Source organism: Patiria miniata, unplaced genomic scaffold, assembly GCF_015706575.1.
Source record: "Patiria miniata isolate m_02_andy unplaced genomic scaffold, ASM1570657v1 HiC_scaffold_4, whole genome shotgun sequence".
Lineage (NCBI taxonomy): Eukaryota > Metazoa > Echinodermata > Asteroidea > Valvatida > Asterinidae > Patiria > Patiria miniata.
The window spans coordinates 7,210,736-7,227,621 of NW_024037071.1; the positions used below are offsets into that span (position 1 = coordinate 7,210,736).

Here is a 16,886-nt window from a genome sequence, read left to right on the forward strand (position 1 = left end):
ATTGCACAGCGCATGCATATTCTATAGCGCAGCGCGCTCACACAGTACACAAAATATAATAAGCGAGGACGGCCATCGAGCAAAGAAGAGATTTACAACGGGTGTTAGGTTTTCGACTTTTCCAGGGTTTTCTTTCCTTCCATCCAACAGTTTGAAGTTGAGAAACAATCTATGAAATCAGTAAGTATATTTCACGTTTGGCAGATAAATTGACGTGCTACAGTTGAGCAAAACCTGGTGGGGTTTTACTAGATGCTCTTGTTTTTTTTTCACGGACCCGAGTCACCACTTTGTTGTAATGCACGGCGTACATTCTGTGCGGTGTGGACATGGTACACAGGCACACAAACTGTGGCCGCCGTATCAATCATGGAACGCGGAAGATGTGGTGACTGTGTTGGGTTGATAAGACGAGCTGGGCAGCAGTGATACACTTCTCTGATCGCGCTCAGTGGATGCGATTAGAAGTGAAAGAAGACGACCATTATGACCATTGCTTAGCCTTACTTACTACTTAGTTCATGGATAGCTCCATGCTTAGTTTAAAGATTGTTGCCATTTTGTTGTGTTGTCACTGATAAACGTGTAGGCCCATAAACATGATAAAGATCACAAGAACATCGAGTTTGGTGTTGCCTGCCAATAATATGTCCACTCTGATCTGTTGTAAGTTTAGACTGGGATCCTCGTTGAAGACAAAACATTGTGTTGTAAACCAAACCATAGAGAATATTTGCTCTATGCCTCTGGCGTAAACAGACCTGAACACTGGTGAAACAAAATTGTTCACGTGTATAAAGGCAGTGTCCGAGTTAAGGGGGCACATCATTCTGAAATTGCCAATCTTTTTATATGAAAGAATTCCATAGACCTACATGGACATCACTAATTTTTCCCTGCAGTGACCCATCACTCGGAAAGCGATAACAATTAAATAACATGTCCTAAAATTTAAAGTCAAATTTAGCAGGGAAAATATTGAAGCTACTGAAGCATTTACTGAGAAAACAGATGATTCAATACGTGCGGCAGGATTCATGACTAGCAGTAGCACCCAAACAGCTCGATTTTGAGAGTCAAATTATGACTCCAGAGATTTGTTCTTGCAAAGGATGGTTGTGTGGCAGTTTATATTCTGCTTTAAAATGCTCTTTCCAATAAATATTGTTTCATTTTAATATATGTTAAGGAATGCTGGTATTAATTTCAATGTTCTTATTATCAGGCTTGGATGGGAGCTTTGGGTTTCCCCTCTTGTTCTATGTCTTTGACCCTTCTTGCATCCCCCTTCCAAACCCCCTCTCCCCCCCCCCCCCCCAATTTTTAATTTTTTTTGTGGGGGGAGGGGGAGATTTTCCCTCTCCTTTTGTTTTATTCTCACTTTAACCCTAACCGCCCTGAATCCTTCCAAATCCTCTTTGCCAAAGTGGAGGAATTTGGAGGATTGAGGTTAAATGGCAAAAGTGCATTACTTTGTCAAGGTCTTGGGCCGGATCTTGTGTTGTTTTTGCTCAGCCATGCATAAATATAGGCCTGGATTATGCTTGAAATCCTCCATACTGGTCCAGGGTGTCACTGGCCAAGCCTCAACATATTGACAGTCACTGCCGCAGGATTTTGCAGGAGTCAGGCAGTGGTCACCCCTCACCCCTTGCAGGATTGAGGCTATGCTATTTTCCATGAGACCAATTGGAGGATTTTGCAGGATTTAAGGCTACATCCTAACAAAAAGGCCTAGGGAGCTAGGGTTCCAGGATACCTCTGTACATTGTCTATTTCTGCATGTGACTCCCAGAGTGTCTCACATTTTAATGATAATTGCATGAGCTACAATCAAGTACAGAGCGTACGTAATATAAGAATTATGGAGTATAGTGTCATTTATCTATCTACAGAGGCATGATTTGATACCTTTTTTTGTCTTCTGACAGTGCGAACAGGAACAGCTGAGCGAACCTGACGCCCCTTGAGTACCGAGTATGCGGATAGCATCATTAGGGAGCTCTGAGTCCAAAGCAGATCAGTCCGATCAGGTCCCCCGCAAGCGCACCAGGAAGCGACGCCACCTTAGGTCTAGCCCACCCTACAGGTCCAGCGCCAGTACTAGCAGCAGCAGTAGCAGCAGCAGCAGCAACGGCAGTCGTCAAACAGTCCAGGATGACGTCTTGGTCCCGCTGTTAGACTGCACTGAACTCCATCGGGTGGCGTCCAGTTGTCCCATGCGGGGGGCTGGATGCGATACTGAGACTGCATTCACTTTTTCCTCATTGTCATCGTCATCATCGTCGACCACCACAAGGTCGTCAGCGTCTTCGGCCGTGACTGGTCTGAACTATTGCGGGTCGCCGACTGGTGTGCTGTCCCAGCAGAACTCGCCCGTGGACCGGACTCATTCCCCAGGCTACGATTTCAGGGAAACCACTGCAAGGCGGAGGAGCTATCTTGGTAAATCTTTTTTTCGTCCTTGTTTTTTTTTTAACTTACATTTTATTTTTAGAATAGGAAAAAAACATTAAGAATTGGGAAAAAAGCTTTAAAAATATGGAAGGGCTACATTGGCAATGGGTAAACAATCCGTGCAAATGTAACGATACAAGGCATGCACAGCAGGGTTGAAATGTGTTGAAAATAGGATTCACAACTAGCACTCAACAGCTTGATTTTTGAGACTCAAAATTTTGACCCCCAAAATTTGTTTCATTCATATGTACTTTCACATACGTTTCGCAAGAATAACACAAAAATGCCCAGTTTCTGAAGGATGGTTGTGTGGATGTTTATATCCTACTTTTAAATGCTTTTTCCAATTCACATCGTTTCGTTTATACCGCGTTTTGTAGCCCAATTGGGCGCATTCCAGGACATACATTTTGTAACGTCTCTTTAAATTTCGCAACAGAAATTCTGCCACACTTGTTATGATACTTGACAGATATTTGGCCCTAAGTGGTGTCCAGTACAGCCCTCCCCAAGACCTTTTTCCAGCGGTACTGTCTCTCAAAAGTCAGTAATGCCTCCCTGAAAACCTTTCGAAATGGTTTGCATTTCAAGTATGAAGTAAAATTCTGAGTGTTACGTATTGGATCAATTTACGTGTACATATTCAAGTTTGCGTTACGCAATGCGTAAGCCCAACTACATGTACGGTATAGCAGTGGCCCCAACTATAGTTTGGACAGTCCTAAGCTGGGCCTGGGACAGTGCCAGTTGTAGTTGGGCCTGGGACAGTGCCAGTTGTAGTTGGGCCTGGGACAGTCCCAGTTGTAGTTGGGCCTGGGACAGTGCCAGTTGTAGTTGGGCCTGGGACAGTCCCAGTTGTAGTTGGGCCTGGGACAGTCCCAGTTGTAGTTGGGCCTGGGACAGTCCCAGTTGTAGTTGGGCCTGGGACAGTCCCAGTTGTAGTTGGGCCTTGGACAGTCCCAGTTGTAGTTGGGCCTGGGACAGTCCCAGTTGTAGTTGGGCCTGGGACAGTCCCAGTTGTAGTTGGGCCTGGGACAGTGCCAGTTGTAGTTGGGCCTGGGACAGTGCCAGTTGTAGTTGGGCCTTGGACAGTCCCAGTTGTAGTTGGGCCTGGGACAGTCCCAGTTGTAGTTGGGCCTGGGACAGTGCCAGTTGTAGTTGGGCCTGGGACAGTCCCAGTTGTAGTTGGGCCTGGGACAGTCCCAGTTGTAGTTGGGCCTGGGACAGTCCCAGTTGTAGTTGGGCCTTGGACAGTCCCAGTTGTATTTGGGCCTTGGACAGTCCCAGTTGTAGTTGGGCCTTGGACAGTCCCAGTTGTAGTTGGGATTTATGCTCCCAACTACATTTGGAACGATGCTTTAGTTGGGACATAACACACACATTCAGATGCAAGTTACATCATGTACCAGTAGTCCTGCACACATGTAGTTCATGCCACACGGTGTGTCCCATACTCTGATGCTATCGTGAGACACCACACAGTATCATTACTGTTCCTGCACGGAAATCCATAAGAATCAGCTGGTTTCTAGTCGTAGCAATCGATTTCAACTGTTTTGTCTGCAAATGTCATCAGTGCCAGCACCGTCACTTGTCAACCTCCTGTGTCGCCGTTTGACATTTCAAAGTTTTGAATGCTGTCTCGAAAAATACTCGTTTCAAATATTGTATCTCAAGGGACTTTGCAACGTGCCTGCTGTACTGGTACATAAAAAAGGTGGCATGTACGGATAGTAACGGCGGACGCCCAGGAATTCTAAGCAATTTTTAATTTTTCTACAAGAGTGAATATCTTTGTACTTTGATCTTTTGATATCTCGAAGGATGACTACTATAATGCTCCAGTCATCATGTAGTTTCATTTCTTTCTCTGATAAAGAGAAACGATACTAAAAAGAATTTTTTTTAAAGTGATGCCTTTAAAATAAGCTTTTGAAGCAGTCACTGTTCGGACGTTATTATAATTTCAAAGGAGCACTTGTGAGAGAAAGTGCCTATTTAGGTTTGAAAATTTATGCATTTACCACAAAATTTCAATACATGTATAGTTGGAAAGACAATTAAAAGTAGAATATATAGATGTTCACATGACTATACCTTCGAAATTTGCTGTTTTTGTGTAATCAAAGGAATTTTTGGGTACAAAACTGGTGTGCGCTAGGATCACTACCGTATTCTGAAGCTAGCGTGGGACCTGATATCTCACAGTGCATCTCACAGTGAACCGAATACATTTTATACAGCGCCAGATTTTTGTTGACCTATCTGGATCATAATTTGATGCTTGACATTCGTATTGACGAGACTAAAAAACTGCTGCCATGTAAGATGTTTACAAACAGGGTTTTCCAACGTTTTCTCTGGAAATTTAAGACATTATTTCCCCTGAGCCAGACCTTTGAATATAAGGTAAGTTAACAGTCAAGAATATGACATTTTTTGTGAAACCTGGCCGACTGTTTAAAGGGAATGTGCAGCATTTGCTTTTGCTGCAATTTTCAGAAATAAACGGATTTAGAGGATTAGTGTGTTGCAGAAAATATTGTTAAACTGACTTGCTTCACATTTTGGGTTTGGAGATGCTGGAAAATCCAAGAAAACCAACCATGTTCTTGTAGTCTGGTTCCCTGACACCACTTAAGATGAAACGGAGCAACGTGTAGACTTTGGGGAATTGTAAGGTCAAAGAATCTGTCTAGCAGGCTTATAGGCCTACCCATTCACAGGTGGGTAATCAATTGCAAAGGAAGTGTGGAATAACTAAATATGAAAAATTAGGAGCAGGTTTTGAAGAAAAGCCAGTTTTCTCCAACGCTGGTCGGCCGACCAGCGTTGGAAAAATACAAGTTTTCTTGAAAATGTCAGCACACCAGCAGCCACAATTTTACAGGATGCTTTATAGTCATTCCCTAACAATCCAGTAAGATATTTCGTGATAATTTGATCATTTCGTTTTTTGATGTCGGCAAATGTTGTATCTTGCCTTTAACCCTAACCCCCTAGGCCCTTGTTGCTTACAACCATCCTCAATCCTCCAAAATCCTCCAAAATTTTTCAACTCCGCCTACATTTTTCAAAATTGTCAGACAGTCCTGCCTCAAAATGCATTCATCCTCAATCCTCCAAAATCCTCCTCATCCCAAAACTTTGCACTCGTGTTTAAATGAAGGATAACCAACGCCAAATCCTTCAAAATCATCAGACAGTCCTGCCTCAAAATGCATTCATCCTCAATCCTCCAACATCCTCTTGCGCTTCATTCACCATTCATCCTCAATCCTCCAAAATCCTCATTTGCTTCAATCACCATTCATCCTCAATCCTCCAGAATCCTCATTTGATTCAATCACCATTCATCCTCAATCCTCTAGAATCCTCCAAAACCGCCAGGAGGATTTTGGAGGAGTGAGGTGGGTTAGGGTTAACATAACAACTTGCAATTCAAAGAGTAAATAGACTCGTGTTTGAATTCCTGCCCAGGATTCTTTCAACCTTTGCCCCAATCAGGGCTGGTTTATTCTAGGCAGGCAGTGCAGCAATTTGCTTGTTTCTGAGTACGGATTGAATCTTCTTGATTTTATTAAACAGTAAAATGTTGCCTCTAAATAGGGGCTGAGGCGTTAGGGAGATGTTTTCAATGTCTCACTCATTCCACATGTCTCCCAAAGGCGTAACTTCTGACGCTGAAGTGTCTCCCAGATGGTATAATTTACGATAGTAATAATACGTCCTAAACATCTGACAAGCTGTGCCCACCACCTTTGAGATGCAAATGAAGAGCAAGCAGCAAGATGGTTTTTGTGTGAATTACGTGTGTAAATGAGGTCACATTCATTTCTCCAAATTTGACGCACGACTTCACAAGACTAGATTCATAATACTTGCTGTTTGAACTATTTGTTGTTAAAGGGAATGTACCGGTACATCATTGGCTTTTGCTGTAATTTTCAGAAATGAACTATTTGAGAGGTTAGTATAATAGATCAAATATTGTTACACTGACATTTTTTAAGTTTTGTGTTCGAAAAGGTTGGAAAAACCAAGAAAAACAAAAATGTTCAAGTAGTCTGGTTCCCTGACTCTACAAAAGATAAAATGGATCAATTTATAGATGATGGAAAATTGTAAGGCAAGGGAACCAGTCTAGCTGGCCTGCACCCGTTCATGAACATGTAACCAATAGCAAACAAAATTTGGACTGACAAAATGGTAAATTTGGAGCAGTATTTGAAAAATAGTTAGGTTTTTCCAACGCTGGTCGGCCGACCACCGTTGGAAATGTTTACAAAAATATCATTTTCTTGAAAATGACTTCACACCAGGTGCCATAATTTTACAAGATGCTTGAGACTGTCATTTACCAACATCCTAGTAAGGTATTTTGTAAAAACTTGGTAGTTTTATTTTTCGATGTTTGCAAATTATGTTGTATATTCCCTTTAAGTGCAAACATGTACATGTATGTACATACCTGCATGTATGTATGCACTTTTTAAATTTACTTTTTTGTTACTCATTTTTGGGATTAACTTGGGTTATGGAATCCCAGGCAGCAGATGGGATTATGTCAGCACTGATCACTGGTGACGCGGCAGTCACAAAGGATGTGACCTGATCCAACTGCATGCGACTGCACAGTTGGGATGGGTCATGGCATCCTGAAAATATTGCCGGAAACGCTGGTCGAAACACGGACCTATTAGGAATCCTGCAACTGGTAAACACCGGGTAAAACAATCAACATAATTTTAATAGACCTACCCGTACATTCCACAATCCTTCAATTTGGTGCTACATGTAAATGCACTGATTTCTAGAAAAGTTAACACCGTTTCAGATTTTAAAACGGTGACCGCTAATTGACTGTGGCAAGGGCGGGATGTGTACGTAGATTTTAAGGTTTTTAATTTACAAGCAAAGGAAGTGACTAAAGACGACAAATTAAGATTTCAGCACGTCGTCTGTTATTTATGTCCGTGTGTATGTTTCAAGTTATGGTTGTCCCGTTTCCATAGCTTACCATGTTTTTTCAAGCCTTCCTAATATGTGCTCTTGAAACAATTTTGATCTTGGATAAAAGGTTTATCAGCCTGTCAGGCATGCAACTTTTCCTCGGATCCGGTTATTTCCTCGTTTTTTTTATTTCTTAGGAATGCCATTGCAAATTGCAAAACACTGTACAAAAGTCTAAGTGTGGTTTGGAATTTCATCATGTTTTTGCTAAATTCCCAGTTGCATGCCTGTTTATGTGTATGCACCTAATGTACGTGTATGTACTGAATAACTTCATTGGTTGGTTTAGTTCTAGATTTGCTAAATCTTGGTGTAGTTTTTTTCACACAACAATTATATCAATTGCCATCTGTTTGTACAGTACCTCCTACAGCCTTTCTTTGTTCCTGTTTTCATTACACATACAAACGCCTTTTGTTTTGGAAACGGAAAGCTGAAGTCACGAACGCCCGGTGTTCGTAACTTTTGGTATTACTTTCAAAACTGCATTGCTTACAAAGAAAAGCTTGTTCTCTCCGGTTTTGTTAAGTCTGAGAACAGAGTACATTGCAGCTTCCCGACTAAACAGAAACTAGAACCTCCTACCCCCCCCCCACAAAAAATAAACAAAAGGACAAATAAAAATAATCATTACTACCCCAAAAAGAGAGGGAATATTTAACTCATTTAAAATTCAGAATTAAAATTGAAAATCATTTTTCCCACAAAGCAAATTAGGTTCGGGTAATATATTGCAGCATCCGTGAACAATTTGAGGCATATATCCCCACAAGTTTTCATTATTTCCAAAGCTGACGAGGGGTAGTGGATTGAGAGTTGGGGGGGGGGGGGGAGGAATGGAAAGCAGAAGTCATGAACGCCCAGTGTTCGTAGAATTGAGTATTACTTTCAAAACTGCATTGCTTACAAAGAAAACTGTTGTTCTCTCCAGTTTGGCTAAGTCTTCCCGACTAAACAGAAACTGGAACACTCCCCCCTCAAAAAAAAATTGAACAAAAGAGTTGGAAAAAAATCATTACAACCCCGAAAAGAGAGCGAATATTTAACTCATTAAAAATTCAGAATTCCAATTGAAAATCATTTTCCCCACAAAGGAAATATATATTAGGGTGGAATAATATCGCGGCATCCGTGAACCATTGAATTGAATTTGAGGTACAAATCCTGCCAAGTTTTCATTATTTCCAAAGCTGACGAGGTGAAGTGGGTAGAGGGGGGGGGGGGGGGTGGAGGCCCGGGGAGGACAACACGTGTGCCAGCCACCACGACCTCCCCCATTGATTCAAGAGCAAATTTGGCACGTTAAGCCGGAGCGATTGTTTTGTTTTTCAGGTCCTGGTTTTTTGTGTGAGTGTGTGCGTGTGTTCGCCAACAATGGGGGACCCTTCGCACGTACACAAGTGGGGGCCGGCGTGTGCGTTATCATATGGATTGCGAGGGTCGATTGAGGCCCGCTGTGTTTATACAGGGGACGTCAGGTGGTGAGCGGGGAAGGGGGGGGGGTGGAGGGTAACAGCCGTGAAATGTGGACTGGACATCAGATATCTAATTGCCTAGATTTGATGTGAAATACATTTTACATAATACGGTATGTACAGTACATGTAGGTTGCAACAGAAAGTGCAGATATTCAATCTGCAATTTCAGGAGGATTTTTTTTGGGGAGGATTTTTTTCACCCTGTTTTATTCATTAAACTGTTGATTTATGATTTTCTTTAAGGCATGATCTGTTGAATTAATAGTATAAATGCTCAATATTGTTGTCCTTGACTGCTGGAGACTTAATGTATTTGTAATGTGGGTTACCCTCAGTGCGTGAACTAGACAATTCCTGTCTGTTAAAGACATATTTTCTGTGCTGTTTTCGAGTGTCACTCTGAAAAATTGATTTTGTTTTTAAATTGCTATCTCTCTAAAAATATATTTTTTTAAATTCACTTTTGAATGAGACAAGAAAAATTGATTCATTATGGAATAATTATTGGTAATGTTGGGACAGGGGACCAGACTTCTCGGATCTGTTTGTGCACAAAAGCAGCCAAAACAAAGTGTGTTTTTTTCTCTAATAATATACAATGTACATTCATGCTGAGTGTATGTAAAACAACACTATTGATCCGGGTATGTATGTAAACACACAATGTATACTGTTGCACAAATGTAAATATTCTACATGGGTCTAAGTTTCTAATTTATGGGAAAAACATACCGGTACATGTACATCAGGGTTTTACAAGTTTTTAAATAAAAATTTATCTAAACGTTCGGAGACAAAGGATCGAGGGATTGATTATTTATTATCAATTGTAAACTTATATTATAATTAATTATATTGATTATAATTTAAATATATTCACTGTAATACTATGTACCAGTACATGTACGTGAACATGTTCATGCACTTTTTTCTTCTGCACGTTCTAGCCAGGTTGTCATATGTTCTGTGGTTACATGTAATAAAGTTTGCTGTTTGATTTATTATCCCTTTGAGTGCTCATGCAACACATTGCATCCCATGTGTTATACAGCCTTTGGCTTTGTGGCTCGCAGGGATGACATTCTCTCATGTTCCGCTCGTGCTCATGAAATAATAAATTTGAGTACAGGTACCGGTACATATGGGTTCTGTTCCACATACATACATAAGTTGATGATAATGTACCTTGTAACAACATACAATTACATGCATGTGCAGTTTGTACATGTTGGAGTCTTACTGTACATTAGGTCAAAAAAAAATAATAATATTCGGTCTCTGGTCAGACCAAAGTTCCGGAACTGACGCGGCAACGCAGCTTTTTTTTTTTTTCAAGCTTGGATTGTACAGACAAGGTGGGGTACTACGGTATTTTGCTTTTTTGGTGTCCTCATGTACATTGGTGTCCTCCATAATTTGCCTTGGTGCTTTCGATCATTTGCCTTGGAGCAATTTCCCATTCCTTGGTGCTCTTTGGTAAAAAAAAATTGAGGAGGTGCGGAAATAGAGGGCGCTGTTGGAGCTACCGCGGAACATTTTGAAAAAAAAAAAGATCGACGCGCATGATTAAAATCGACGCGCGCGCTGACCAGAGACCGACTTATTTTTTTTTTTTGGCCTTACATGTACATGTGAACAATCATTGATCTCCATACTAGTAAGACTGGATAGGACACAACGCCTTCCATCTTGTGCACGCACGTGTAGTCATCGGTGTGTTTGAAAGTTTGAAATGCGTTCATCACACACAGACCATGCAGCACGCGCACTTCACGCATGCACGGTCGCAAACGTTCAACCCGCACTGTATGGTACAACCCAGATGTTTGTGTCCGCGTTTTCCGAATCTTCACTGCGCGCAAGTACATGTATACTCGTGTCCTATCCAGTCTTACTAATGGAGATCAGTGTGTACAATGTAAAGAAATTTCCTCTGAGAAAGATACCGCCAGGATCAAAAGTTACATGTGTCCTTTAAAGGTGATACAACATTTGCTTTTGCTGTAATTTTCAGAAATGGATGGATTTGGGGGTTAGCAGTTTATAGCAAATATTGTTACACTGACCAGTTTAAAGTTTTGTATTCATAGATGCTATGCTGAAAAAAATTGTAGTCTGGTTCCCTGACCCTACTTAAGGCAAAACATAGAAATTTATAGACATGGGGAATCGTCAGGTCAGGGAACCAGACCAGCTGCCTTGCACCAATTCACGACTTCATGTGTAACCGATTGCAAAAAAAATGCGGACTAACTTAATTTGGTAAATTAGGGGCAGTATTTGAAAAAAAAGTTTTTTCCCAACAATGGTCAGCCGAACCATCGTTGGAAATTGATACAAAAATTCCACTTATCTTGAAAATGACAGCACACCAAATTCCAGATTTCACAGGATGCTTGAGACTATTATTCTCTTACAGTCAAGTAAGGTATTTCATTATAAATTGTTACTTTTATTTTTTAATAGCTATACGTGTACATGTACCATATTTCATGTCCGTCCAGTTGATAAGGCAGCTTGCAGCAGCTTTTTATTTCTTATAAAAAAAAAAGAGACCTCACTTCTAAAGAACGAACAACTGTAGGAAACTCTGTAAATTTAACTGTTGTGGTTAAGTACTGTGAGGTCAGCTCTAAACGTTGTTCCCTTTTTTTTGAGAGAGAGAGGGGCAGCAAATATGATAATTTTTGTGCTCCATTCAGAGTGTGTGACCCACACTGTCATGACTGTTCCAGACCACCAGAGGGGAATCATTGCAGAGGGCAAGGTCAGTTTCCTGGCCAGAGCTGTCGAGAAAGGAATCTGTACATGTATGCATACATACGTGTACATGTACATAAATACATGTACCGGTACTGGTACATGTACATGGGTGCTGAGCCTGACCAGTAATTCCCATAGGCACCAACAACTTGAATGACCCTCTTCTACATGTACATGTACTTTCTGTTCAAATTTTAGGGGGCTATCAAATGATCGATACTCGATAGTCCTGAAGCCCATCGCCATTTTCTTAAAAAAAACCCAATCCCTCCACCCCATTGCAAAACAGGCCCAATTTCCTCCCAAATGTCTAAGAAACACAAGCTCAAAGACCAGTTTAGAGCTGTCTTCAACTACCGGGTACAATCCCCCAAGTGCAGTGGTCGCAAAACTCGCTATTATGAAGAGAAAAATTGGCAGTAAAAAAATTGTGATAATATCGTTTGGCCGGCGTAGTCAATATATACATGTACATGTACATGGTCTATTCTTTACCCACATGTATTGCGATAACACAAGTTTGTCTGTCTGTATACACATACCCATGTACATGTATACTACGGTACAAACGTACATACACCATACACTCTGTATTTGTGTACTTTATATGCACAGATATATATGTATGGTCCAACCAAATGAGACAGCAATGTGTGCTGTGTGCATCATGTGTATGCCTCATGTTGGGCCTATGGGAATGGCTCAGTGTTTACAGTACCTGTTCCTGTGGAGTGTACAGGCCATGTTCATAAACCGTAATCCCGCTGTTGAAAATCTGCACGTAGACCAAAGCTTGAACCCATAGGAATGGCTGAGGCTTTACACAAATGAAAAAATATAATTTGTTTTTTATTTGAGTTGGCATAGGCCTATATGATCATGATGCATGTATCCTGTTCATGTGTTTTCTATTCCTTTCTCCATGGTTTTATTGACAGACTTCTTATTTTGGGCATGTTCCAACTAACGGTACCGGTACGTCAACAGATTGCTAGGGCTGTGCATCGATCGGAACCGGGTGCCCGAGTACCCGACTGTTGATGTCAGGAACCGGTTCCAGAACCGGTTCCCATCCGTGGGTGATTTTAAACCACGGGTAAAACACCGCTGTGTTCTGCGTCACATCACGCAGTATGTGCCGCGTCACATCACGCAGTATGTGCCGCGCGTGCCAATCTCCATATAAGGAGATTTTTAGCACTACGCGCGCGAGGCACATACCATGGACATTAGGGGCCACTAGGGGTGCTTCACAAAACATGAAGTAAAATTGTTGAACAAAAGTCGTTGAAATTTTGTAAATTTTTGACTTATTTTGACTACTTGACCGACAATGTACATAAATTTATGAATGGGAATAAACATGTTAATGGTTTTTTGTGTGTGCTGGTTTTAAACAAGTACCTGGTACATGTGTACCTTTAAACTTGGCTAGGGGCCTGGTCACGGAGAGTGTCCCTTGCGTTCGGCTTGGGTCATTATCACAACAAGGCACCTACCGGGTAGCTGGTTTTAAAATCAACCAAGCACATATTTATTCCCTTAGTAAAAATCGTCGAAATTTGGTGTGCACATGCGCAGTTGGAATTCAAATGTGGCTTATTGCTTTTGCACTGAGCTAAAGTTATGTATTTATTATTAACCATTAACTCAATTATTTATACACGATTTTATTGTATTCCAGTTTGGCTTGTAATGAAGGCATTAAAAATAGAACAGCCATTAATGTTTGATTGTGGTTGGAATCTCTGCTCGATTTATCATCCTTTAGTTTAAGCTGAAATGTGCAATTCATGCAATAGGCATAAGGACTGGATCAACGTTTGCTTGAAGTCTCAAGGTGGCTCCCTAGTTTTGTTTTGTTTGATTTTAATTGGTCATGTTCTGCAACACCAGGCCTCGCGAAATTTTTAAAAAATGTAGTTGCCCTTCGGGCAGGGGTTCTTGAAATCTGGTTGTCTGAATTTTATTTTCAGTTGCCCAATAAAGAACTTAAAAAAATTGCCCCAAACTTAAGGCCAAATCCTAATAATGTACATGGCTGCTTGCAGATTGAGATTTACCGCTGTTCTGTTTTGGCTGGTACCCGTTATTGCTTTATGCGTAGATTACCAACATCAAATGGTGCTGAAGCCGAGTCAAAATGTCGATATTATCATGATGATTGTTCAACGCTGTGCACATGTACATGTATGGGGTTCTGGAACTTTCAAAAATCCCATGGACTAAAAATAAAGTGTAAAAATGTGTGAGTATTGGTGAAAAAAGTCGGGCTGGCAACCTGGAACTTTTGGTTGTCCGACAAAATTTTTTGGTTGTCGCGGTACGTCGGGCAACTAATTTCGCGAGCCCTGGACACTAAGTCATGTACATGTAGGTGAGAACTCTTGTATATGTTAAGCGTTCTGGCAAAATGAGACAGAACTTGGCAGAGGTCGAAATGTAGATATATTTTGTGATTATTAGGAAAGAGAATAAAATTCCTTGTACAATACTGTTTGTTACACTTCCATCGGACATTCTGTTGACAAGTTATGGCTGTTCATACATGTAGTTCACATTTATGCACATGTCAAAAAAGTAAAATACCGGTACTGAGAAAAAAGGCCTTTAAAGTTTTGAGTTTTTTTAGTCGTGAAAATGAAAGATACCAATTGCTTTTCCTGAAAAACAGTTTTATTCCATGCTTTTTATACTTTTTCTTTAAAAGATGTGTAGTAGACATGCATGTCAATTATTACAAATATCAGTAAATCTGAAAATCGAAGGGAAAAACCTCATTCGGTTTTTGGCATTTTCTCCAAAAATACGGCCTGTGCCCAGTTCCGTCTTATTTTGGCAGCATGCCTCACATGAGCTTTAAACTCGGCAGGAAAATTTGTTAGAATTTTCTTTTCTAAAGATGATAACTTAGAACACAAGATACATGTAGTGTCCGTCTAACAAGATAAAGCTTTCTTTTTGTGCTCTTTCCACATGTGTAAAACTCGTATAAAAATTTCGACCTGCATGACTCATTTTTTGCTTAGTGGATTACACACAAAGTATGTATTAAGAGTTTGTTGCTGATTTATACAGTACATGTATACAGTACTAATGGGAAATCCTTATTCTGTCTGCCTCACCAGATACACGGTTCCTACTGATGATGAATATTGCCATCAGTCTTTGTATTTTTTCTTTTCTTTCCCCCATCTTTACCCGTTGTTCATTTAACCAGAATCTACGGAGAGCAGTGCCATGCTAATGCAGCAGCATCAGTACATGTACTGGTACTAGTGGTGCGATTAAGATTAAGATTTTTAAAAATTCAGTTCGAATTCCACAATTCGGTTTGAATTTTGGAAACTGGATATTCGAAACCAACCTTAAAATAATTAGGCCTTCCATTTTTTGTGGCACAAGCCAAAAAAACCCAACTGGAACAACATCCCCCAATTGGCTCCATGATCCCTGAATCATGCATTCACTCGCTAGCGGTCTTCTTGGTTCATGAATAGCCTGCCCATTCGTCTGATTAGAGAGTTCCCACCCATTTTTTTTTAACATTACAGCTCTCAGGGTTTTTTTTTTGAAAGGCCCAGTGGTCATTCAATACCGCAAACTACATGTATGCCAAATCATTGCTTGCGGCAATCCGTGCGGCACCTCACTCGTTACTTTTTTGATGGCATGACTGTGAGCTGATTGGGAACAACCGGTGAAATCGGATTTTATGACCGTTATTCGATTTCCAAAATAAATTACCGGTAGGATAACCGGATTTTTAAATCTCCGATTTCCGCCACCATAAATCAGTAGTCATTCTGAATCAATTGAAGAAAATTTTGTGTGCACTCTGGGACCAGCTTGTCTTGTTTTCCATTTCTCCAAAAGACATGTCTACCGAGAGTGTGATTGGCACTGATGTTTACTTCTCTTTGTCCTCTTGAATTTCCATCAGAATCTACCGAGAGTAGTGTCCAGCCAATGCAGTACCACCCCCTTGCCTGCAACCAGGAGAATCAGCCCCACGAGCGAAGCGGAAGAAAGGTAGGACTAAGGGAATTTTTTTTTTTTTTTTACCCTGCTCTCTGTGGCCGAGGGCAGAATTTCCACCACATGGTAAAAGGAAACCTGGTCGGCGGACCACGTCGTACTTGAGATCCATCCAGGGCCTTCTTAGGGATCCTGGTACATGTAGATTTGCTGCAGCCACATGAAATGTTTTAGGCCTTTCACGCTATCGTCTTGCCTACCGTTTTAAAACCAACATGGGTCCAGTGTAGGCAGGACTGGGTCCCATCGGTAGGCGAGGCATACCGTTCACACCAGGTTGTACTTGGGTCGACTGTAGATTTCAGCTTTCCTACCCAGGTAGAGCCTTTCAACCCTGATCCCGTTGCCCGTTTAAAGCGCCAGACCTGTGTAAAAGCCATGTTGGATTCTTGTTTGTGTGAAAGGGGTTCCCAAAATTTTCTACCCGAGTCCAACGCAGAGATTTGGATAGTATGAAAGGCCCCTTTAATAATAATAATAATAATAACAATAATAATTACCCTGGATTGGACATTTGGGAGACATCCCCATAGACTTGTGTACAAAATTTTTCAAACTTAAATGTGCCCTAACCCAATATTCCCTTGTCCTTTTTCCACGAATTTTGGTATGTTTACTAATTAGACCAGGAGCAACAAAAATAACATAATTGCGACGGTAAAATTTTGCCTCTAAAGGGGGGCTGTGACATTAGGGCTCCCTAATGACAGGTGTCTCCCAGCGTTCAAAGAAATTACGATAACGTGTCTCCTTAATGGTACCTTTACACGTATAAACAGCATTTACACGTATAAGGCACACTTTATTTGTGTAACATTCAAAGGCAACAGGCTTGGTGGAGAACAGAAAATTCAATTTGGGCTCAACATTGCAGCTGTTCAAATGAAGCTTGTGGTTGCCTTCTCTGCAGATGATGGCTTTCGGTAACAGTTATGTAACACATAAGGTATCACATAGGCTTATAGGTTATCCCCGAATCAGGGTTTGTATTCAAGTCCAACACAAGTCCTTTCATAATAAAACCAGTCACAAGTAACTGGATGAACAATGACAAAGGAATGCTTTTGTAACAGTTCATTTGAATAGCTAGTGACTTGACTTACGACTGTAAGACTTGCGGGGGATCAGTGATGG

The 16,886-nt window shown here is 41.0% G+C and overlaps 1 protein-coding gene across 1 annotated transcript; it reads left to right on the forward strand.

Annotated features, from left to right (window-relative positions):
• LOC119740077 (suppressor protein SRP40-like) lies at positions 1 to 15,857 on the forward strand. The gene is made up of 3 exons (XM_038215280.1): positions 1 to 180; positions 1,932 to 2,445; positions 15,658 to 15,857. Exons 2-3 carry the CDS (start codon positions 1,980 to 1,982, stop codon positions 15,855 to 15,857), a joined length of 666 nt encoding a protein of 221 aa, XP_038071208.1. The 5' UTR covers positions 1 to 180; positions 1,932 to 1,979.
• The last annotated feature ends 1,029 nt before the right edge of the window (positions 15,858 to 16,886 follow it).